Source organism: Tasmannia lanceolata, unplaced genomic scaffold, assembly GCF_043159265.1.
Source record: "Tasmannia lanceolata isolate RefF3 unplaced genomic scaffold, GAP_Taslan_0.1 ptg000024l, whole genome shotgun sequence".
NCBI lineage: Eukaryota > Viridiplantae > Streptophyta > Magnoliopsida > Canellales > Winteraceae > Tasmannia > Tasmannia lanceolata.
The window spans coordinates 14,249,082-14,272,914 of record NW_027518701.1 but is presented as its reverse complement, the minus strand read 5'-3'; the positions used below and the strand labels follow the sequence as shown (position 1 = coordinate 14,272,914).

General features: G+C 39.2%; 1 protein-coding gene across 5 annotated transcripts in view; it reads right to left on the bottom strand.

Moving 5' to 3' along the window:
* ARP9 (actin-related protein 9) overlaps window positions 1-23,833 on the bottom strand; it is a 117,312-nt gene that overhangs the window by 28,525 nt on the left and 64,954 nt on the right. For all 5 annotated transcript variants that reach the window (XR_013238581.1, XR_013238580.1, XR_013238582.1 and 2 more), the window contains 6 exons: window positions 17,632-17,763; window positions 15,578-15,667; window positions 7,579-7,649; window positions 7,225-7,424; window positions 7,099-7,142; window positions 6,965-7,014 (listed from right to left, as the gene is read on the bottom strand). Coding sequence is in view for 1 of the 5 variants with exons in the window: in XM_077367722.1 (XP_077223837.1) it covers window positions 6,965-7,014; window positions 7,099-7,142; window positions 7,225-7,424; window positions 7,579-7,649; window positions 15,578-15,667; window positions 17,632-17,763 (587 nt within the window). In the remaining 4 variants the exon portion in view is untranslated. The remainder of the gene's footprint in view (window positions 1-6,964; window positions 7,015-7,098; window positions 7,143-7,224; window positions 7,425-7,578; window positions 7,650-15,577; window positions 15,668-17,631; window positions 17,764-23,833) is intronic.

The following is a 23,833-nucleotide window of genomic DNA, read 5'->3' as shown; positions in this document are numbered from 1 at the left end:
CCTACCTCATACGGCTCAATAGTCAATTCTTTTGGTGTCCCATCTTAATCTACCATATCTAACTAAATGAGATTTCTCGTAAATAGATCCAATTTTTATCGAGTTAACCAGAAGAGAAGAGGTGAATTACATGAGTTTCAAACTCTAATTTGAATCAATAATCAAATCAGTTTTATCTTTTCTCCCACCTTCAGAAGAATGAAGGATAGGTATCCTCCCCCTACCCATAGAATTTTATGAAAGGTAACTATCTCGGTTTCATTCATATAGAAATTCACATAGAATCTTTGAAAAAGATTTTCCTTCCTCCAAAAAAAAGAAAGGACGTACTATCTTTGGGATCTGATGCTACACCGCTGCTCAATACCTTAGTAGATCGACTCTACTACATAAGTTGATTCCTAACTTTTATCTCATATCATGACATAAGTAAGCAGTTTTATCTTTGTGTACTGACTCCTAATCGAATTATTTGTGATTCAGAGGTGAAAGAAATTAATTTATCCACGAATAGTGGCCAAATTGGCGTATTACCAAATCATGTTTTATTTGTAAAGTCTCTATTCCTTGGTAATCGATGCCCAAAGATCTATGCACTAGCTCATGCTTGACTAGCCAAGCAGATAAACGACCTTCCGAATCAGCTTTGTCTACGAACAAGAAAGCTATAAGTAATGCAACAATGAATCTCATGGAGAGTTCGATCTTGGCTCAGGATGAACGTTCGTGGCATGCTTACACATGCAAGTCGGACGGAACTTTTTGGGTGTGAAGCAATGTCAAACCAAAATACCCAACAAGCACTAGCCCCGCCTTCGTTTAATCTAATGCGGGATAGGAAATACACGAGAATATTACAAATCGGGGATCGATCCAATATCTAATTTACATATCCTACGGTTCAAAAACTCAAAATCGAAGGTCTAGCCGTTAATCTTTGATTGAAAGATCTACGGCCTAGATTTAGATAAAATCATTACCTTTCCCGACCCTTGGTGGGGCCGGGTGTTACAAATTCCATATGAGAGGGACAAAGACCAAGTAGAAATGGTCATAGTTATTGAACCCTTATGACAAATACATGTAGGGGTGGCAACGGGGCGGGGCGGGGCCGGATGTTGGGGTCCCCTTCCCCTTCCCCTCTGCGGGGAATTTTCCCCCTCCCCTTCCCCTTCCCCTCTGCGGGGATGGTGGGGAATCCCCCTCCCCTCCCCGCGGGGAATATCTAATCCCCTTCCCCTTCCCCTTCCCCTTCCTCTCCCCGCATCCTTCGGGAACAAAATCCCCGCCCCGCCCCCTCTTTGGAACCCAACCAAACCAGCAAACAGAGCTTCTTTCTTCTACGTCCATTACAGACAATATTGTGATGAATGCTATGATTCTATTCATGTGATCAACAAACAGATAGACAAAATAAGAAATGCATGGATGAGACAACAAACATAAATAACAACAGGACCTCATCTTTCAGCAATTTTCTGCATAAATTATGGAATGATAAATAGGAAATGAGCACCAGGATTACCTTCATTAACAGGCAGCCAATGTGCAAAAAGTAACTATTTCAGTAGTCACAATGAACTTTAAAAGTCCATAAGTGGGCGCTCACACACGCAAAATAATGTTCATTAGTTCATTCTGTATAGCATGTTAACCCCCAGATGAGCATGAGAAATGAGAATGGAGAAGAGAACAAAATCAACAAATGACTTATTTCTTTAACTGCAATTCAGTGTAGTGCTGACATGAAACAAATTTCTAGTAGCTAAATTTTTCTTGTTGAAAATTAAAACCTGCAATCCAACCCTAAAATTCTGTTGGCACTACGATTTTTTGATAATTGCATACACTCAGCGTCTCAGGCTCTCAGCTTGTCTTTATTATTTCAACATCTGTGAAAAGGTTATTATAGTTCCCAAAATGCTCTCAGAAGCTAATTAAAAGGAAAAGACAAGCTAAGTTTATGTTTGGGGGAATCTTGTAGCCGATCCACAGAGCTTCTAGTAGTTTTCCTTAAAAAAAACACTTAAAAATTTACAAAAAATGGCATTGATTAGCGGGGCGGGGCGGGGCGGGGCGGGGCGGGGACAACTCCATCCCCTTCCCCTTCCCCTCCCCGCACCGGGGAATTTTTATATTCCCCTTCCCCTTCCCCTTCCCCTTTCAAATCGGGGAATCCCCTCCCCAAACGGGGCGGGGCGGGGCGGATCCCCGCTTTTTCGGGTGAAATTGCCAGCCCTAAATACATGACAGCTGGGGCACGATGGACATGAATGGCATCCAATTGTCAACTTGAAGGGGAGTGTTTCGAGACATATATTTTCAAAAGATATTGCTATGCATTAGATTACTAATTAGTCATTGGTATTTGCTTCTATGATCGCGACGGATTATATTACTAATTAGTCCTTTTTATCTTCTTTTATGCTCCCAACATACACGAGCTTTTTTTTTTTAATGGAAAATTTATTAAGGTAGAAGCCAAAGGCAGTTGTGGCCGAAGATAGTAAAAGGCTACATACAAGCAAGATAGTCAAAGGCTACACACAAGCAATGAAAAACTGAAAACAAGAGACCCTCATGAGGGATAATGATCAAATACAACCGGTGAATCTCTATCCATGTAAGGAACAGTCATGTACTTGAAAATAATGCAAGCTTATTGATCAGTAACAAGAAATATTTGGAAAACCAATAATATACAGTTGTTCTCCTCTCTTCTCTCTATTATTTGATTGCTGCATGCTTTTTTTTGGATTATTCTTCCATAATCTAATATTCTGTCCTAATTGGGATTGCCTTTGGCTACTTTTTAGGATTGTCTTTCGCTACTTTACCTTCTAGCAAGTGATATCCTCTCCTCTCTTCTCTCAATATTGGAATGCTTAATGCGTTTTTTTTTTTTTTTTGGATTATTCTTCAGGAATCTAATATTATGTCTATCGGCCGGCCTATCCTGCCTTCCTCCGTTTGTACTTCCTCCTTTTGATCAAATGAAATCAAACTTCCCGTATTTGTCTGCGCCTTCTTCTAACGTAAGCAACAACGACTTAATTAAAGCACCCTAGGGATCAGCGAGAACGGCGGTGAAGCCGCGATTTCACTATGATCTTGCACATGCAAGCCGTGAGAACCTAAGCCGAAAAGGTGGACGGAGACGGTTACTAAGCCAAATCCCCAGAGCGAGGACCACTAACCAAGGTTTAAAATTTCGGTTTCGGTACCGGTTTCGGACCCTGAAATTTCGAAATTTCGGTCAAAATTTAGGTGAAATATTAAATTAATATTAAAAAAAACAGATTTTTTGGGTCAAATTTTGGAAAAACCGAAATTTCGACTGAAATTCCGAAATGTCGACCGAAATTCCGAAATTCCTGCTGAAATAAATGACCGTTTCGGTTTTGGGTGATTTCGGTGTCGGTCTCCACCGAAATTTCGGATTTCGGTCGAAATTTAAACCATGTCACTAACTAAACTCTTTGAATCTGTTACTAAGCCAGTGTAGGTTTTTATTCCTGAGTTCAGACAGCCCAAACCAGTACGGACAGCCCAAGCCCAGAGTTCAGCAGTCAAGTTTGCTGCAACTCTAATTCTAGCTGCATAACCTCGAAGCCGTATATAAGCATAGATTGATCTTATCTTTGTGCATACGTACGTATATAAGCATAGATTGAATAGCAGAATCAGGCACTTGCCGGGCCCTATAAAGCCCTATACTAGAAGGGGTCCCTTACGCCTTATGTGAGAGGCGTAGTTCCAAGGCAGGTACACATCTTTAGTTTCTTGTTACTCCATCCCTGCACTATCTGGGGTGGTTATAAGCTTAAATACAGAGGGAAGTACCTGAGCGCCTTGTCCCACTCTTCCGATTACGGGGTGACTAGTGGACGCCACCACGGGGTATGAAGCCTTGTACTTCCTGGACAGATACATGGGGTACAACCAAATCCGCATGGCACCTGAAGATGAGAAACCCATCCCCTTTCTTCCTTACATTGCAACGTGGGAAATTTGGCTAGAGAAAAACCGATCTTCATAGATTTATCGAGATACTTTCTTACGAAGTTTCGTTATAGCATCTATAACTGCCTGTCGTTTGGGTGGGCAGCCCGACAAATAGACATCCATGCAAATAGGGCCCTTAGATTTGCCAGTCTTCCTATACACGTAGAAACGAACCAATCGATTGATCTATCCAATTCCTACGGTTCGACCCCAAGATCCGAGAGGGCTAACGGCCGTTCCGCCGCACTTACCGGTGTTTCGGCTGAAATCTCGAGATATAGGGCGCTACATGGGAACAGATCCTTCTTCCTCGGAATCAACACTTTTTACCCATTTCCACTGACGAGCTTTCTCACAAGATCTTCTAGGGAACATCTCGAAATCGAGCGGGCAGCAAGAATATGAATCAACCTATCCTTAATCTGTTCCCATGTAGTCGGCATTCTAGAAGCTTCGCTTCCCAGCCGATGATGACTTTCTCAGGCATGAAGCAGCCGACCAGGCCAAGCTTCTCTACTCTAAAGGTCACTTATGAAAGATAAGTAGTTATTCATACCCCTATGGCCCTATCTATTTGAAAAGGCCCTTTGAAACGGTAAAAACCCCTCTGAAAACCATTTTTTGTTCTCATTTATCAAAAAAATTAGGGAGAGGCCCGACCACTCCTTTTGGCCATCTGCTCTCTTCCCTCCCTTGGAAGTGCATTTATCAGCTCCCCGAGTCACTAGAAAGAAGAGCGAGAGGAGGTGCAAGCGTCAGGTTGTTCTTTTCCAACAAAGCTATGAGTCTGATCAATTTAGGCCGGGCAAGGCTGTTGCTGAACCGGAAGAAGCTTTCTTCTATAGCTTGACCTCGCTTGTCACAGTTCTCGTTTTGTTCCAGTCCCCTACTAGGAAGAAATTCTACTTAAGTGACAGCGGGATGGTTGGGATTGTTTATGTGGTCAAAAGGTCTTGTGGTCAATCGCATACAATCTGTGATTGTTGGGATAAGTTCCAACGTTCATTTTGGACTGATTGGTGCGAGCAAACCCTTCTCAGGATGGCATCAATATGTTAGATGGAATGGAAAAGGAACAGAAGCGAAGAGACTAGATACATATCACCACTCAGATGCCATGGAAAAATGGTGATGAGAGGAGAAAATCTTTGCAAACACATAATAAAGGCATAAAATCAAGACTTGTAGAAAAAGAGGCTAGGAAATCACATGGAATGATTTAATAGTAACTGATTGAAAAATAAATAGCTAAGAGGTGAGTTCGCTTATAAATACTGGAATTTAAAAGTGGCATGGGACTCAACATTGCATGATATATACTATCGACAAATGAATGAAACCTTTCTTCAAATTTTGGTAAATAAGCAAAATTACTAAAACAAATGAGTACGCAGATCAAAACGGTAACAACCCCACATTAGCACAGACAGACAGTAGGTAACAAGTTAGAATATATCATATAGAGAACTAAATTCGGGATGATATATGAGGTTCCTGCTAATGTGAAAGTAGACCGTAAAATTCCTAATAAATCATATCACTTTTAGGGCTTGTTTGATTGCAGCATAATTTTTTTCAGGGAAGTACTTATTAGAGAGTAAGTGGTTATTCAGTATTTGATGAATAACCATCCCAAACAGAAATAATCCTAACTTATGCCTCAACCTAGAGAACGAGGGCAACTCGAATTCAAGATGAAAGATAAAATTTCACTTACTTGGGACAAAAAAATGAGAACAATAAAATAATTTTTTTTAAAAGGGAAATTTTTTATAACACCTACATTTCATATATAATGTCTAAACTACTACTATCTCATCGAAAATGACCAAAATACGCCATGTCATAAAAAATAACCAAAATACCCATATTTCATAGCAAAATAATGGAGATTTTTTAAAACAACTATATTTTATATGTAATGTCTAAACGACCTGTCTTACAGAAAATGACCAAAATACGCCATGTCATAAAAAATGACCAAAATATCTATATTTCATAGAAAATGACCAAAATATCTCTACTCTTTTAAAAAGTAACTAAAATAATAATATCTGATACAAAATGACCAAAATACCCTTCTCAAAGAAAAATTAACTAAGATATGTCTACCTGATAGCAAATGTGACCAAACTACCGTTACATAAAGTTTGTGTATCCATAAAAAGGAAAAAAGCCTAGAAAAATATTATTTCATTGGAAGACTCATCTTATTGAAAATTACCAAAGTACCATTATCTCATAGAAAATTAACAAAATATCCTTATCATGAAAATTACCAAAATACCCCCACCCAAAAAATTAAGAAAATAATGTCTCAAAAAATTATCAAAATACCCACATCTTAAAAAATATGACCAAAACAGTGCTATTTCATATATCATTACCAAAATACCCTTCTATTTCACAGAATAACAAAAATATCTCTATATTTCATAAAGTAACCAAAATACCGTCATCTTTTCTTCACCAATACCTCCAAGAGATCAGGGGTATTTTTGTAATTTTTTATGAGATAGAGATGCGTTCGCTATCAGATAGATGTATTTTTGGCCATTTTTCATAGCATAGGTATTTTGGTCATTTTCTTTGAGATATGGGTATTTTGGTCAATTTTTATAAGGTAGGGTTGCTCCTGTTGTGGTCGTAAGTGATGTGGATACAATGGGGCACCCTTACCGTTGGGTTCTTGAAGCATCACCCTTCACTTTATCATTCATTTAGATAATTTATTCCTTCATGGTACAACAACGGACAAAAATAATTCCATGATGGAAAACAATGTCAACAAACCAAAGATAAACCAATTCAAGACAAGTTATCCATGACGACATGCAGCTCGGGACAAGGTCTTAAAGGTTAGATTATCCCGCAATCAAACAATCCCCTAGTATTTAGTCAGTCAAGTCCTTTGAATGATGAGTGAATAAAATATTGCTACTAAAGGGGTGCTGTGAACCTTTCCTCCACTGCTGGAACAAGACCACTAGTCAAAGCAACTCCACCAATCTGAATCGAAAAAACAACAATCTATTATTTAATATTCCAAAAAATAGAGAATATACAAAAGAAAAATCATCCAAAGCCACTCACCAATTGTATGCTACAAAACAACTTCCTCTGAAGATCTATACGCCCTGTCAAAACAGTATCAAACAATGTCAGTAGTAATAACAGAAACAGTTCTACCGTCCCAAATATGAATAATACGAAACTCACCTGTTGATAGAATACTACTTGTAATTGCCTCTGCAAGGCCAAGGTTATCCTCCTTCTTGAGTCTAGTTGGAAAAACTGGGTAATTTTCCCACATGTTTAATCCACCATTAACACCAAGAAACAAACCATCTGACATGTCAGATCGTCTTGGAAACTCCATATGCCAAGTATCTTCCAGCATATCCTCAAAGTCATGAAACCTAGTAACAATGTCAAAACAATTATCCAAGTAAATATAAAAGAAGTGAAATTCTTCAAATCTAGTATACGATGGAAGGAACCAATTGAATGAAAAAAAAGGAAGATCATAACACACCAAGAAACATTCAGAAAAAAAAAAGAATCACAACTCACCAAGAACGAGGCGGTGGAGGGTACTCCTCTGGAACTAAAAGCAATGGGAAGAACAGACCCATAGGAGGTACCTATTTTAGAAACTATTAGAAACAAGCTGCTTCCTGAAGACCATCATAATTCATTTCATACTCAAACAGGAGAAAAATCAAATTACCACCATCATTTTCCTATTATTTATTCAAAACAATTAAAAGAGAGAGAAAATCTCACTGTGGCGGATGATAAATGAAAAAGGTTCAGCATCATTTTCTTTTATTGGACTTCTATTGGAACAAATACATTTTGAAATTACACACTTCGGAAAATTACATTCCATTGTCCAAATATAGGAATAGCATGGAAATGAAACCTCCAATTTCAGAAGAATGAGAAAAACAGAAGCTCTAACCCCCAAAAGGCACATAATAGACTGTATGATAACAAGCAGAGCATATCCTAACTCAGCTTAGCTATCATTAAAATAAACAAAAAAGCCTAACAGGGCTTACCTGAATCCTTGCGAACTTTCTAAAATCTCACCAATGGATAAAAAGGCGTAGTTAAAATGGGGTTGCCGTTACACTGAAGACTACTCATTCTTCTTCAATTAAAGGAAAGAGGGAACAACAATTCTCTGTGTGCAGGTGGATGAAATTGTTCTCACAGGAAAGATGATACACCTATCAAAGCCTTGAAAACCACATCACTCAAGTACCAAACACTAAAGATCTTTTGAGAACTGGAATTGAACTAATCCATTAAAAGCATGGGACTTTCATATCTTAAAGAAAACATGTCCTCGGCCTTCAAGAAATCGGGATGTCTATAGATACTCCTATGGAACTCAAGCATCACTGTTTTATTTAAGCTGCATAATTTACAAAAACCCTAAACCTATTTGATTATGTTGATATTATTTAAGGATCACTATGATCCCTGGACTGTGTCTTTAGTTTATAATATCTGGACGAGGCGGAATAGGAAATATATTTTGGTTAACAGAATTAGCAGTTGCACAGTAGTTCAGTTACAAATTGAGAAGTTAAGCTCTGACAAGTGTATATAAGGAACTTGGATAGCAAAAACCCCACAAGATGATCAGGAGTCATCTGAAAGAGCACCCAAGGGTTCTAAACTGACTACTCAGCGCTAGTTAATGGTGAGGATTTTGAACTTTTTTTTTTTGGAAATAGAAAATGAATCAAAACTTGAAGAAATCAAGAACTGGATTTCAACGAGTCCTCTGCCAAATAGCCCCTAACAAGCATACGAGAGAAAAATGCGGTGCCAGATTAGAACCGAAAAAGGACATTAATCATGAATGTATTTCAGAGATGTAGAATCTAATGTGTAATAAATAAACAATCAGAATGAACCACAAATTAACCATAGGAATTGGTCGAAATAAAGGAACCATTTTTGTACATGCAACAATATGCCAAACTTATATTTCTGCTCCAAAGGTAACCATATAGGGAAATAGAATTTTAATGAATCAAACATACTTGCTACAAGAAACTCAAAAAACAAAGTTATCTTCAATGAAGAGACTAAATTCTGAGAACAAAACAACCATTTCTAGGAACAGACATCCTGCAAAATTCATTCAAGAGGCATATGAAATTAGAGGTATTCTAAACTGAAGGCCCCCTTGTAGAGATGGGGTGAAAGGGCGCCCCCATTGGCTGAAAAGAGCAGTTCTGCATTTATGATGGCTCAAAGTCAAAGTGCATTAAATGCATAACCACTCCTAGCAACCAATGAGGCACCCTTTCACCCCATTTCTGCAAGGGCGCCCTTCAGTTCAGAATACCTCATGAAATTATTGACAACAACATGCATGTACAATACTCACAGGAACCAATTTGCCGATACTTTGAATCTAATTATGCAAGACTAGGCTCTAGAATGCCTTCTCAAGTAATAGCATCCATTGCTAAAGCTAACTTCCTAAAAATCCACATACATATTGCAATTCAACCAGATTGGGTTGATCTCTCAACGGTTACCACTGATATAAGGGTGAGACAACACTACTCGATGATTTTTGCAAGTATAATTCATAACATATAAAGAGAGCAGCAAAATAACTCAACTCAACTCAACTAACCTTTGTCCCAAACTAGTTGGGGTCGGCTAATGAATCCTTTAGAAAATTTTCAAGAAGGTGAAAGGATCTACCCGGTTCAAAATGACTAAGTCTACTCCTGACACTAGTTGGGTTCGTCTACATTAATCATTTTCTTCCATTATATCCTATCCAAGGTCATGTTCTCTGTTATGTTCTTAGCCCTCAAGTCTTTCCTCATTGTTTCTACCCAAATTGTTTTCGCTCTGCCCCTACCTCTTTTTACTCCATCAACTTGTCACAAGTCACTTCTTCTCACTGGAGCATCCAAAGGCTTACGTTGGATATGCCCAAACCATCTTAGGCGGTGCTCTCTCATCTTCTCCTCAATTGGTGCCACCACCACCCTTTTACGGATGTCTTCATTTTTAATTCGATCTAACCTTGTGTGGTTGCACATCCATCTAAGCATTCGGACCTCCGCTACACTCATCTTATGCACATACTGTTTCTTGGTGGCTCAACAATCTGAGCCGTATAGCATGGCTGGCATCACACTGTCTTATAAAACTTTCCCTTCAACTTGATAGGGATTTTACGACCGAACAGAACTCCTGAGGCAAGCTTCTAGCTTCATCTATGAATCTGTTACTAGCCCGCCTCTTTTTATCGAAGACCGCTAACGGAACTCTTTATTGTTTGACCTGCTCTTATCCTATGGTTAACATCCTCTTCAATCTCTCCTTCCTTATGTAGAATTGAACCAAGGTAGTGAAAGATATCCCTCTTAAGTACCACATGTCCAGTCATATTTACTACATCCTCCTCCCGCCTCTTTACATTACTAAAGTTGCACTCCATATACTCTGTCTTAGTCCTACTCAGTCTAAAACCTTTGGATTCCAAAGTAGTTCTCCATAACTCTAACTCTGATTGGATGACCATATCTCACTCAATTCAACTCGGAATTCAGTGAAATATGCGCCCAATCGAAGCTGTCGAAGTCTAGTTTACAACGAAAGAAACGGAGTTGAAAAATTCTAAGTATTTTGAGAGTTATAAGGGAACCAGTGAGACTCGCGCGATTTCGTCTAGCAGTTTTCAGACCTACCTCCGATTGGACGACCAGAACTCACTCAATTCAACTCAGAATTCAGTGAAATTTGCGCCCAATCAAAGCTGTCGAAGTTTAGTTTTCAACGAAAGAAACGGAGTTGAAAAATTCCTAGTATTTTGAGAGTTATGAAGGAAATAGTGAGACTGAGGAGCTTTCGTCTAGCAGTTACTATGTCATCTGCAAATAACATACACCATGATACCTCATCTTAGATACCCTCTGTAAGTTCATCCATAACTACCGTAAAAAGATAGGGGCTTAGAGTCGATCATTTGTGCAATCCTACTGTAATTGGAAACTCACTAGACGTGCCATCCGTGGTTCTGACACTAGTTACTGCTCCATCGTACATATCCTTAATCACATCAACATATTTTGTAGGCACTTTTTTCCTTTTAAGGACCCGCCACATAACACTCTTGGGAACCCTATCAAACGCTTTCTCCAAAGAGGGCCGCAAAATAAAATAACAAAAATATTGACGAACTTTAAACTTATCAAATCAACTATAGCGCATGCCAGCTGATAATTGAAAGAGAAACAAATGTAAATATACATTAAAAACGAACAGAAATTACAAACATTTTCCAAGGAATAAGCATAACTACTGCCTAGACTCAGTGCATGAACAAAGATGAGACATTAATTCATCGAGGCCTTAAAGGTTTGGTTATGTTATGTATGCCCTACTGAAATCTCCATAAAACAGATAAGAAACCATGGAACATGCATCCATTATTCAAAATGTGAAATGATGGTGCCTACTTGCCAAACCCAAGCAATATATATATATATATATATAGGGGAAGGTGTTTGTGAGCGGCCCCTCATATAAGCTTATATGAGGAGACGGCTAGAAACATGGTGGGCCCACATTTTTGGGGTCATCCAAACCATTCATTTCATAGGCCCTGACATAGATAGGGTGTGCCCAAAAAATCAGCTGCATAGGATCATCCCAACCCTTCGAACTATGGAAGTGAAAAATGGAAAAATTTGCGCAAATTTATAAGTGCCCATTGTCACCTCCCAAGTTCGAAGGGTTGGGATGATCCTATGGAGCTAACTTTTTGGGCACACCCTATCTATGTCAGGACCTATCAAATGAATGGGTTGGATCACCCAAAAAATGTGGGCCCACATAAGTTTCTAGCCGTCACCTCATATAAGTGAGTATGAGAGGCCACTCATACTCACTTTTCCCTATATATATATATATATATATATATGTGTGTGTGTGTGTGTGTGTGTGTGTGTGTGTGTGTGTCTAGGTAATTTCACACAAAGCCATTTCATGGCCCTTCTTTTTGAAGAGAGGAGCCACCACCTCATATCTGAATTTGTGTTGTTCATTTAATTCATATGAGGTGGCGATTCTCTGTGAAAATGCCTACACACATGAGCACGTGCACATATTATATATTATATATTGAGAAAGCGGTTTCTACACACAAGAGTAGATAAGTTATCTACACACTAGCTTAAAATACAGTGGAGGGCATATTGTTTGGGTGATCCAAACCATTCATTTGATTGGCCCTCACATAGATAAGGTGTCCACAAAAAATCAGCTCCATAGGATCATCCCAACCCTACGATTTGTGGAGGTAAAATGGACGTGTATAAACCTTCACAAATCTGTCCATTTTTTGCCTCCACGGTTAGAAGGGTTAGGATGATCCTATAAAGCTGATTTTTTGTAGACACCCTATCTATGTGAGGGCCAATCAAATGAATGGTTTGGATCACCCAAACAATGTGGGCCTCCACTGTATTTTAAGCTAGTGTGTAGTTAACTTATCTACACTTGTGTGTAGAAACCGTTTTCTCAATATATAAAAGACAAGCGAGGAGAACGTGGTTATCAAAACATTGAAGTGTTGATATCATTTCCCTATATATATATATATATATATATATATATATATATATATAGAGAGAGAGAGAGAGAGAGAGAGAAGAGTTCCTACTCCCTAGAGTAGATAACTTATCTACTCCCTAGCTTAAAATACAGTGGGGGTCACATTGTTTGGGTGATCCAAACCATTCATTTGATGGGCCCTCACATAGATAGGGTGTGCCTAGAAAATCAGATCCATAGGATCATCCTAACCCTTCTAACTGTGGAGGCAAAAAATTGACAGATTTGTGAAGGTTTATACACGTCCATTTTTGCCTTCGCAAAACGAAGGGTTGGGATGATCCTATGGAGCTGATTTTTTTGGGAACACCCTATCTATTTGAGGGCCAATCAAATGGATGCTTTGGATCACCCAAACAATGTGGCCCCTACTGTATTTTAAGCCTAAGGAGTAGATAAGTTATCTACTCTAGGTAGTAGGAACTCTTTTCTCATTTATATATATATATACATATATATATATATATATATATATACTAGTACAAAACCCCGTGCAATGCACGGGCCGACAAAGAACTGTACGGACCACATCATAGGTTGATCCAAACTGTCCATGTGATGAACACAACATCAATAGATTGTGCCCGTAAAATCATTTCCATAATTTAAAAAGCATAAAGGAGGGGGAGTAGGATTGAAATTAAGTGGCTTTAATGGGTGCCTTTGTTAAAAAGCATAAACGAGGGGATAGGATTGAAATTATGTGGGTTGAATGGGTGCCTTTGTTAAAAAAAAGTCAAAAAAAGTGATGTGTAATTCTCATAGAATTTTGGGAGAAATTCAAATAATTCTCTCCTTTTCTCTTCTGCTATATATATATATATATATATATATATATATATATATATATATATATATATATATATATATATACAGAGAGAGAGAGAGAGGAAATGGTTTGTGAGCAGCTGCTCAGATAAGCTTATCTGAGCAGGAGCTCACAAACACACGTGGCCTCACATATTTAGGGGGATCCAAAGCATTCATTTGGAAGGCCCTTCAATGGATAGGGTGTGTACCAAAAATCAGCCCTATAGGATCATCCTAACCCTGCCATTTGTGGAGGGAAAAAATGGGCAGAAACAGTATCGGTCCATTTTCCCCTCCACCTTTGATTGGGTTAGGATGATCCTATAGGGCTGATTTTTTGTACACACCCTATCCATGGAAGGGCCTTCCAAATGGATGCTTTGGATCCCCCCAAAAATGTGGGGCTACATGTGTTTGTGAGCTCCTACTCAGATAAGCTATATGAGCAGCTGCTCACAAACCATTTTCTCATATATATATATATTTTCTCATATATATATATATATATATATCTGTGTGTGTCTGTGTGAGGAAAGTGCTTCTGAGCTCGAGCTCAGATAAAGCTTATCTCAGCTCCAGCTCAAAAATTCATGTGGACCCACATTTTTGGGGTGACTCAAAGCATTTATTTGAAAGGCCCTTACATGGATAGGGTGCCTACCAAAAATCAGGTCCAAAGGATTATATGATGCCCAACCGTGAAGTACCGTCAAGGGCGTACGTCAGAGGTACCACCCTTGATATTTGATCCAACAGCAGCCTCTTAAAAAGTGGTCTGCTGTTGGATCAAATATCAAGGGTGGTACCGCTTTGACGGTACTTCACGGTCGGGCATTATATAAAAACTCATATATGATCAAAACCATATCTACTCCGTCGGTTTAAAACACAGTGGGCCCACATTGTTTGGGTGATCAAAACCATTCATTTGATAGGGCCTCACATAGATAGGGTGTGCCAAAAAAATCAGCTCTATAGGATCATCCTAACCCTTCGAACTGTGGAGGTAAAAATGGACACATTTGTGAAGGTTTATACCCGTCCATTTTAACCTCCACAAATCGAAGGGTTGGGATGATCGTATGGAGTCGAATTTTTGCTCACACCCTATCTATGTGAGGGCCCCATCAAATGAATGGTTTGCATCATCCAAACAATGTGTGCCCCCATTGTATCCTCTCTCTGTGTGTGTGTGTGTGTGTGTGTGTATTGAAAACGGTTTGCTCAAGCGCATATAGCTTATATGCGCTCGAGTGCACAAAATTCATGTGGGCCCATATTTTTAGGGTGATCCAAACCATTCATTTGGAAGGCCCTTCCATAGTTAGGGTGTGTACCAAAAATCAGATCCATAGGATCATCCTAACCCATCCAAAAGTAGAGGAAAAAATGGACAGACACTGTTTGTCCACAAATTTGCCCATTGTTTCCCTCCACTTTTGGAGGGGTTAGGATGATCCTATGGATTTGATTTTTTGTGGACACCCTATCTAGGTAAAGGCCTTTCAAATGATTTGAATGGTTTGGATCACAAAAATGTGGGCCTACCCTGTTTTGTGCACTCGAGCGCATATAAGCTCATATGCGCTCAAGCGCACAAACAGTTTTCCCATATATATATATATATAGGGAAATGTTATCAGCACTACCATATTTTGATGATCGCACTCCTCACTTTATTAAAAAGTAAGGTATGGCCCGCACCATAGGATGATCCAAACCGTCCATCAGATGGGCCACAGCCTAAATAGGTTGTGCCCCAAAAATCATTTCAATTGATTGATCCTAACCCTCCGATTAACAGAGGATTAGGATCAACCCTTTAAGATTCAGTCCCTCTATAGATCGGAGGGTTAGGATCAACCTATTGAAATGGTTTTTGAGGCACAACCTATTTAGGCTGTGGCCCATCTGATTGACAGCTTGGATCATCCTATGGTGCGGGCCATACCTTACTTTTTAATAAAGTGAGGAGTGATATCATCAAAATATGGTAGCACTGATAACATTTCCCCATATATATATATATAAAAGCCTATCTGTATTATAGTAAATGTAAATCAAAAAATACAAAAGCAAGAAGGTTTTTTAAGAAACATACATTGAGAGCAGATAGCCTTGATCTATGGACTCCAACCGGCTTGCCATCCTCATAAGAATGAACTACTGCCACAGCATCAAGCTCCCCTTCCTGTACAGAACAGTAACTAAACAAATTAGGATTCCACTTTTGTAATGAATGTATATAATGCATGCCACTTACAATTAAGTTCTACTCATTGTAGTTTATGTGTGTATGTGGTGTATAGTATATACTATGCTGGATGGATTCTTTGCCCCCCTATGCCGAATCCATAGGATCGTCCCAACCCTACGATTCAAGGAGTTAAAAGTGGACGTGTAATAACCTTCATAAATTTGTCCATTTCTGCCTCCATAGTTTGAAGGTTTAGGATGATCCTATGGAGCTGATTTTTTGGGTACACCCTATCTATGTGACGGCCCATCAAATGAATGCTTTGGATCCCCCAAACAATGTGGCCCCCACAGTATTTTAAGCCTAGCGTGTAGATAACAACTCTCTCTCTCTCTCTCTCTCTCTCTCTCTCTCTCTCTCTCTCTCTCTCTCTCTATATATATATATATATATATATATATATATATATATATATAGATATTTAAAAACATGATATATATATATATATATATATAGATATTTAAAAACATGAGATATTATCCAATACCTTTCATATCCAAAGATTGTTCAGATAAAATGCGAGTAATTCGTGAATTTTCCTTGTGAGCATTTTTTGTTCACAAATCGCGAAATTTTAAATTATTGACGATTTTTTGAAAACAAAATCCAAATAGAAATCAGGTTTTAAGAATAATTTCCAATTCATTCGGAAATTAAATGAGAGATTTAAACATCCATTAAAAGCATCTGCGAATTGAACCGATAACCCTTAAAATAAAACCACCACACTTAACCACTATGCCTCATAATCTAAATATGTTATATAATAAAAAAAACATAATATAAATGAGAAAATTGTTCTTGCACAAGTGTGCAGGAAAGTTACCTGCACACGAGTGCGATGGGGGCCCACATTTTTTGGGGGATCAAAACCATTCACTTGGAAGGCCCTTCCATGGATAGGGTGGCCCAAAAATCAGCCCCATTGGATCGTCCTAACCCTGCCATTTGTGGAGGGGAAAAATGGGCAGAAACATGGACAGACAGTGTCTGTCTATTTTTTCCCCCACCTTTGATTTGGTTAGGATGATCCAATGGGGCTGATTTTTTGGCACACCCTATCCATGGAAGGGCGGGCCTTCCTAGTGAATGCATTGGACCGCCAAAAAATGTGGGCCCCTACCCTGTTTCTGCACTCGTGTGCAGGTAAGCTTACCTGCACACTTGTGCAGGAACAGCAACCTCAATATAAATATGCAAAATTAATTGGATTTTTCCGAATTTTCCCTAACTCACTTTATTCGAACATTTACAGAAATTTGTGAAGATGAGTCTCGCTGCATTGGTCATGAATCTGAATTTGATAACTACAATTGGAGATTTTTTATAGTCCCCTCATACACACAGAACCCATCATGTTGTTAAATTATGTCACTGTATCAGTTAACTATTATTTGCATTAATAATTGCTGATTTTATAGTCTGTAAGACAATGAAACCAGCAACAGTAATTTTGTTTACAATACTTGAAACAGGCGTCCTTGCCTTCATATTTAAACAGTATGAATCAGAAAGCATTTGAATACATGCTACCGAAACTATGGAGGTCTAAAATAACAACAATCTTCCAAGAGTGAAATGACAAGATAATTGATTGTAATATTTGTCCTTAACCTATCATTGCAATAAATTATGGCAAAAGAACTTGCGAATGCAAACAGTGGGAAATCAAAGAAGATGGAGTTGGGAAGTTAATGTTTTTGGAGGATAAATATCCAAGGCTTACAGCTGGAGCATTTCATATACTGCAAGACAGTCTAAGAAAACAGGGACACTCCAGTCACAAAGCAGACAAATTTCACTGAAGAGAAGATTTTGTTGCTGCCCAACAGAATAAAAGATAATTTCTAAACCACTACAGGAGTCGGCCCAGTTAAACACAAGATAGATATACATACTCTAATCTGACAGTATGACTCTTTTAATTTGTTGAGCATCAACATGTCAATGGGCTTCGCCAATGGGTCAGTACGAATTGTTGGCCACGTCTGATGGTGTCGCTCAACCCATAAAAGGCACCTTGATATATCCTGTGTGAAATGCATGTATTAATTATTTGTTCAAAACAGAAATATTCAGCAAAAACAAGGAAACACTTAAAGAACTGCAACCAGAAAATTTCAGCGGGAAATTAGTGGATATTCATATCCTACAAGAAAATGATAAGAAGCCCTTCTAATGCATAAGGGTGTAAACATCAGAAGCCAGGAAATATTAATCTCAGCAGCTCCTTTTTGGCCTCTAACTAAGTGGCGAGGGAATTAAATCAAAACAAAAGAAACAACAATTTACAAGAGAAACCGAAACTTCATGCTATTGGCATTAATTTACAAGTGCATCCACTCATCAGGCTATTTCATGCACGTTACAAAATCTCACTGATGCAACACTAATTGGAAAGCAGCCTCATCCTCAACTCAACTCAACTCAAGAAAGCTTTTGTCCCAAACTAGTTGGGGTCGGCTAAACGAATCCTTTATAAAAATTTCATGAAGAAGGTGAAAAGGAATCTGCCCGGCTCTAATCCTAGTTCTAGTTGGGTTCTTCTACGTGGATCATTTTCTTCCATTCTATCCTATCCAAGGTCATGTTCTCTGTTATATTCCTAGCTATCAAGTCTTTTCTCACTGTTTCTAACCAAGTTGTTTTCAGTCTAACCCTACCTCTTTTTACTCCATCAATTTGGCACGAGTCGCCTCTTCTCACCGGAGCATCCAAAGGCCTACGTTGGATATGTCCAAACCATCTTAAGTGGTGCTCTCTCATCTTCTCCTCAATCGGTGCCACCCCGTCCTTTTTACGAATGTCTTCATTTGGAAAGCAGCCTCATCTTGAGGGAAATTTTTCAAATGCAAAGGCATACAACAAAATAAACAAGAGGTGGCACTACCATGTTTTAATATTTGGACTAACTAATCTTGTCTTTTATTATTTAAACATCAGTCGATGGTTATTACAGTTCCCAAAAAGCTCTCACAAGCCTTTCACCTCCTTCATGAAAATCTTCTAAAGGATTCATTAGCCGACCCCAACTAGTTTGGGACAAAGGCTTAGTTGAGTTGAGATTGGTCTGGGTGCTCTTTGTCTTCTCGCTGTATGAAAATGTTGTCAGGCTGACGTAAGGTTACCCAAGTTGGAGCAATGAGCGGAGGGTTCAGGGGTTCTGAGTGGAGGAAGAATTATGTGTGGTGGAAGAAATTTGAATGGAGGAAGAAACCTGCCCCAAATAACCTCCCCCCCCCCCAAGGCTAATTCAAAAAGATTGCCAGGAAATTGGGATTGTCCATATTGTCATTATCACAACTTCAAATGGCATACGAACTACCGGTGGTAATCCCAGCTAAAAAAGAAAAGAAAGAAATCAGATCCCCTTCCTCCTGGGCATATCAATCAACAATCTCGAGCCTCCGTTTAGGGGGAATCATGGCCGGATTCTAGAGAAATTTCCTTCCACAGAGAAAAAGGAGTCTCGTCCTTATCGGTAGCGAGAAAGGAACTGAGATCTCGAATGAATATCTTAAAAGCATGTTTGGTGGGTACAAAAAATGACCCAAACGGAACTCTAGACGAGCTATGGTTGTGGGCTAAAAGCTTTTGGAGTATTCCGTCCCTTGCAAGCCCCTGTTTGTTAGCGAAGGATGAGATTCTCTTTATATTTGAATCAGGTGACCAGGAATCTCAAATCCTAGCTGAAGGAGGGGAAGCATATGGCAACCAATTACTTTCCCTCTGAGCTTGGTCTCGGGACTTCATTCAGGGAACAGAAGAAACCTGGGTCAACATCTATGGAATCCCCCTACATGCATGGGCAACTTCAACTGTGGAAGCTTTGGGAAGTATCTTTGGTCAAGTCTTGGAGGTAGGGATGGAGGGAGATCATAGGCAGTGTATGAGCTTTGTTTCTGCTAAAATTCTGGCCCCCAGATGGAAATTCTCCTCTTTTGTTCTCCTCTGGGTCTTAGATGAGGTTTTTACTATAGGTATTGAATTTAGCATGGGACAATCCTTGGTTTCCTATAGAACCTCAAATTATCCATTGCCGAACTCTCTAGAATTGCCATCCTTGAATCGTCCCAGCGTCCCTCGTATCCGGTCGGCGCCCTTGGCTCTACCGAAGGCGAGTGTAAACCAGGCGTCGTCTGGCTGGAGGGTAACAGGCAAAAAGACTGTAGTTCCTATGGGTCCCCCCTGTTGAATTCAAATTTCAAATCCCGTAGTAAATTTTGTTTTCCCTTTTTGGATTGCCCTCCCATCTTCCTTTCTCTGTCCTGGCAAATTAATCAGTGGAGGGGTTCCCGCCGTGCTTTCCTCCAAGGAGACCTGTGGGGCCCATGTGTGTTTGGATGTCTAATCCTAGAGGTCTTTATCTTTAGGAGCTCCTTATGAATTCTAGATGGACTAGGTTTTTTGGGAATCGAAAAAGTAAGTCAGTCGTGTATGCTACTAACCTGGGAACTCAAAATCGAGGCATTAAATCGTGATTATCGGAAAGGTCAAGAAGGAGGTGAGGCGCTCCTTCTTAAAGTGGCTGAAGCCATAGTTGTCAACCCGTGACTTGACTCGTGACTCGATTTATTAGTTTTATAACTCGTGACTCGACTCGACTCGTGACTCGTAAGAGTTTTTTACGAGAACAGAAATATAGTCGAAAGAATATAATTATATATCAAAAGATGAAGCATGTAAAAAATATAACCCAATAGCACATAGATAATGCACTAAGCCAAAAATATAAATAATTATATGCTTGTAACTTGCATGACAAAAATAATTAAGTTCTAGTTGGAACTTAATCATGGGTGAAAACCCTTCCTTGCTTTAGATTTGTATCCTCCCATGATTTATGGTATGTTTGGAAGGAAATTTGTGTTGGTTCCGGCCAAGAACCCAAGATTGTCCAAGACTGGGAGCCTTCCGCACATGGTTTTTTGAAGCTAAACTTTAACGGGTCTAGCATGGGGAATCCTGGTCTTGTTGGAATTGGGGGAGTCTTGAGGGATGAATTTGGATCTATGAAATGGGCTTTTGCAGGTCCCATTGGAGTCGTTGGCGCTAATGAAGCTGAAATGTGTGCTATCTACCAAGGAATAAGGTATATTGAGAATGAAGATTTGAATATGGTAGTGGTAGAAGGAGAGTTGCTGTGATAAGGTGGCTTGTGGCTCTCATCCTTCCCCTGGAGATTTGCCTCTTTCTTCGATGAGTTCCAAAACAGGTTGGGAGATGCATCGATATCCGTCCATCATGTAAGACGGTCAACTAATGGTGTGGCAGACAATTTAGCTAGAGATGGTGTCTCTGAGGAGAGAATTGAGCTATTTGACTTCCTTCCTCCTTGACCCTTGCAGTGGGGCTTGTTCTTGTCTTTCCTTTTATATCTCTTCATTTGTATAGACCTCCTCGGTCTTTTTTCCTCATTTAATGCAATTGCCATTCAAAAAAAAAAGTTCTCAGTTCCAACTTCCAAGCTTTCAACCATCAAAATAAGAATGCCCAGGCCAATGACTCGACTTGACTCGTAAGAGTTATTTTTTCGACTCGACTCGTAACGACTCGTAAGAGTCTTCAACAGAGGAGACTCGAAAGCCCAGCGACTCGACTCGAGAGTTGACTCGTAAGAGTTTGACAACTATGGCTAAAGCCATCATTATTTATAGTAGATCATTTATGGTGCCTTGGGATATCTGAAGGTGATGATTAGAAGCATATCAGAGTCCATGCTAGGGTCTTTGTACCGATGCTTACATTAATACAGGAATTTTTGTCTTATTACCTTCGGAAGTTGAAAAGGTAGAATCTTTGGTCATGATTGTATCGAGCTCCATAAATGCTTTCAAATCAAGATTGGAGCCCTCATACTTCGTGTGTTAAGGGGGTGGTTATTGGTTTTAGCATCTAGTTTCTAATCTTATTTGGCGGTTACCGCTTTGATATAAGAATCTTGAAAGTAACTTGCTTCATTACTCAGACAGTAAGGAGAATGGAACATCAGAATCTTGAAAGTAACTTGCTTCATTACTCAGACAGTCGGAAAAGGAAGCGTCCTTCAAACCAGCTGGGTCTGGAGGAACTTCTTTGAAGGATTAGGGGCATGAACTACAACGAAGAACAAGCATCAAAGTCCTCCCCAACTCCTAGGGAGAAAATGGTGAATTCATTAAAAGGGAATGGACTCTAATTAAAAGAGAAGCTAATAGGAGAAGGGAAGTCTTTTTTAGCTTATCTGGAACTTATAACGTGAAGGAATCCCATAAGCCAATGCATAAATACCCTTAATAATGTATAGCTTGTTATTCAAGCTGATATATATATATATATATAGCTGATATATATATATATATATATATATATATATATATATATATAAAGGGTTCATGCGCTCGAGCGCATATAAGCTTATCTGCGCTCGAGTGCAGGAACAAGGGTGGGCCCACATTGTTGAGGGGATCCAAAGCATTCAATTGGAAGGCCCTTTCATGGATAGGGTGTCCACCAAAAATCAGCTCCATTGGATCATCTTAGGGTGTTCATTTGTGGGGTGAAAAAATAGGCAGATTAGTGGACAAACAGTATCTGTCCATTTACACCCCACAAATGGACACCCTACGATGATCCAATGAAGCTGATTTTTGGTACACACCCCATACATGATAAGGCCTTTCAAATGAATGCTTAGGATCACCCAAACAATGTGGCCCCACCCTTGTTTTCTGCATTCGAGTGCAGATAAGTTATCTGAGCTCGAGCGCATGAACCCTTTACTCTCTCTCTCTCTCTCTCTCTCTCTATATATATATATATATATATATATATATATATATATATAGACACACACACACACACACACACACACACACACACACACAATACTACTACTACTACTACTACTAATACTAAAACACATTTTAATATCAACAGCCCCCACCCCTTCTCTCGTCTCTCAAGACAGAGCATAGATACCATCCATGCCCGGCTTGGAAAAAAAATAAATAAACAAATTGACTTCTCCCAAGAGCGTGTTTTACTCATGAAACATCGGATTACTCACTATATAAGTAGCTTCATGGTTATCATGAGACATAATGAGTAAAAACCATCTCTTCTATAAGAGTCAACCACAATAACTCACATGCAACAAAACACATCCCACGGTATTTACTCCCTCTCAATCACGGCCACTACCAACATCGAGATGTGAAGAGGAACCTGGAAATTGCAACCCATTGAAGTCGTGAATGAAGATTTATTCAAAGAGCGAAGCTCTTTGCTGGCCAATATATACTAACAAACTATAATCGTCACCTAGATTTTCTATTTTTTTAATGGTTTCGTCACCTAGATTTTCCACGGTTACCATTCACATGAAGGATATAACCATGAATTTAAATTTTCATTGAAACCAAAGAAACCAACATGAAACGACCAAAATGTTTCTATTTCCATCCCCATCGCAACACATATCGAAACCCAAATCATAAGTGTATTAGTGGTCTACTATACCAGTACGTGTTACATATTTTTATTTTTTTTGAAGTCGTGAAAAATAACAATAATAAATGAATGGGCCGAGATGGACCAACCGAATTACAAAAGAAAAGAAAAAATAAAAAGCAAATACAGATACATCAAGGAGGCAAGTAATCAAACCACTCGAGACCTACCCGATGAACACCAGACCTGGCCAAGGAGTCTACATCACTATTAGCAGATATCCTCACATGAATGAATACAATGGAAGACCCAAAAGTCAAAATCTGAAATTTCATCAGAGGAAAATCTCCAAGGAGGAACCGCTAAACCTCTCAGCCATCTAACCACATTTTGAGAATCTCCTTCCACAATAATACCACCAAGAAAATCTATTGAGGCATTTAATACCCTGATATACCGTTGTAGCTTCCAACTCAGTAGCATCGCACACTCCAATTGGACCCGAATAAGCCCATAACACAGCACCATCCGAATCACATTCAAACATGGGTTTGATTCACACTCCATGTTCTGAGAAATATTGATCATCCGGAAAGAGGAACCCCTATGCTCGCCGGCCCCGGGTTCCCCAAGCTCGATCCGTCAAAGTTAAGCTTGAGAAAACCCAAA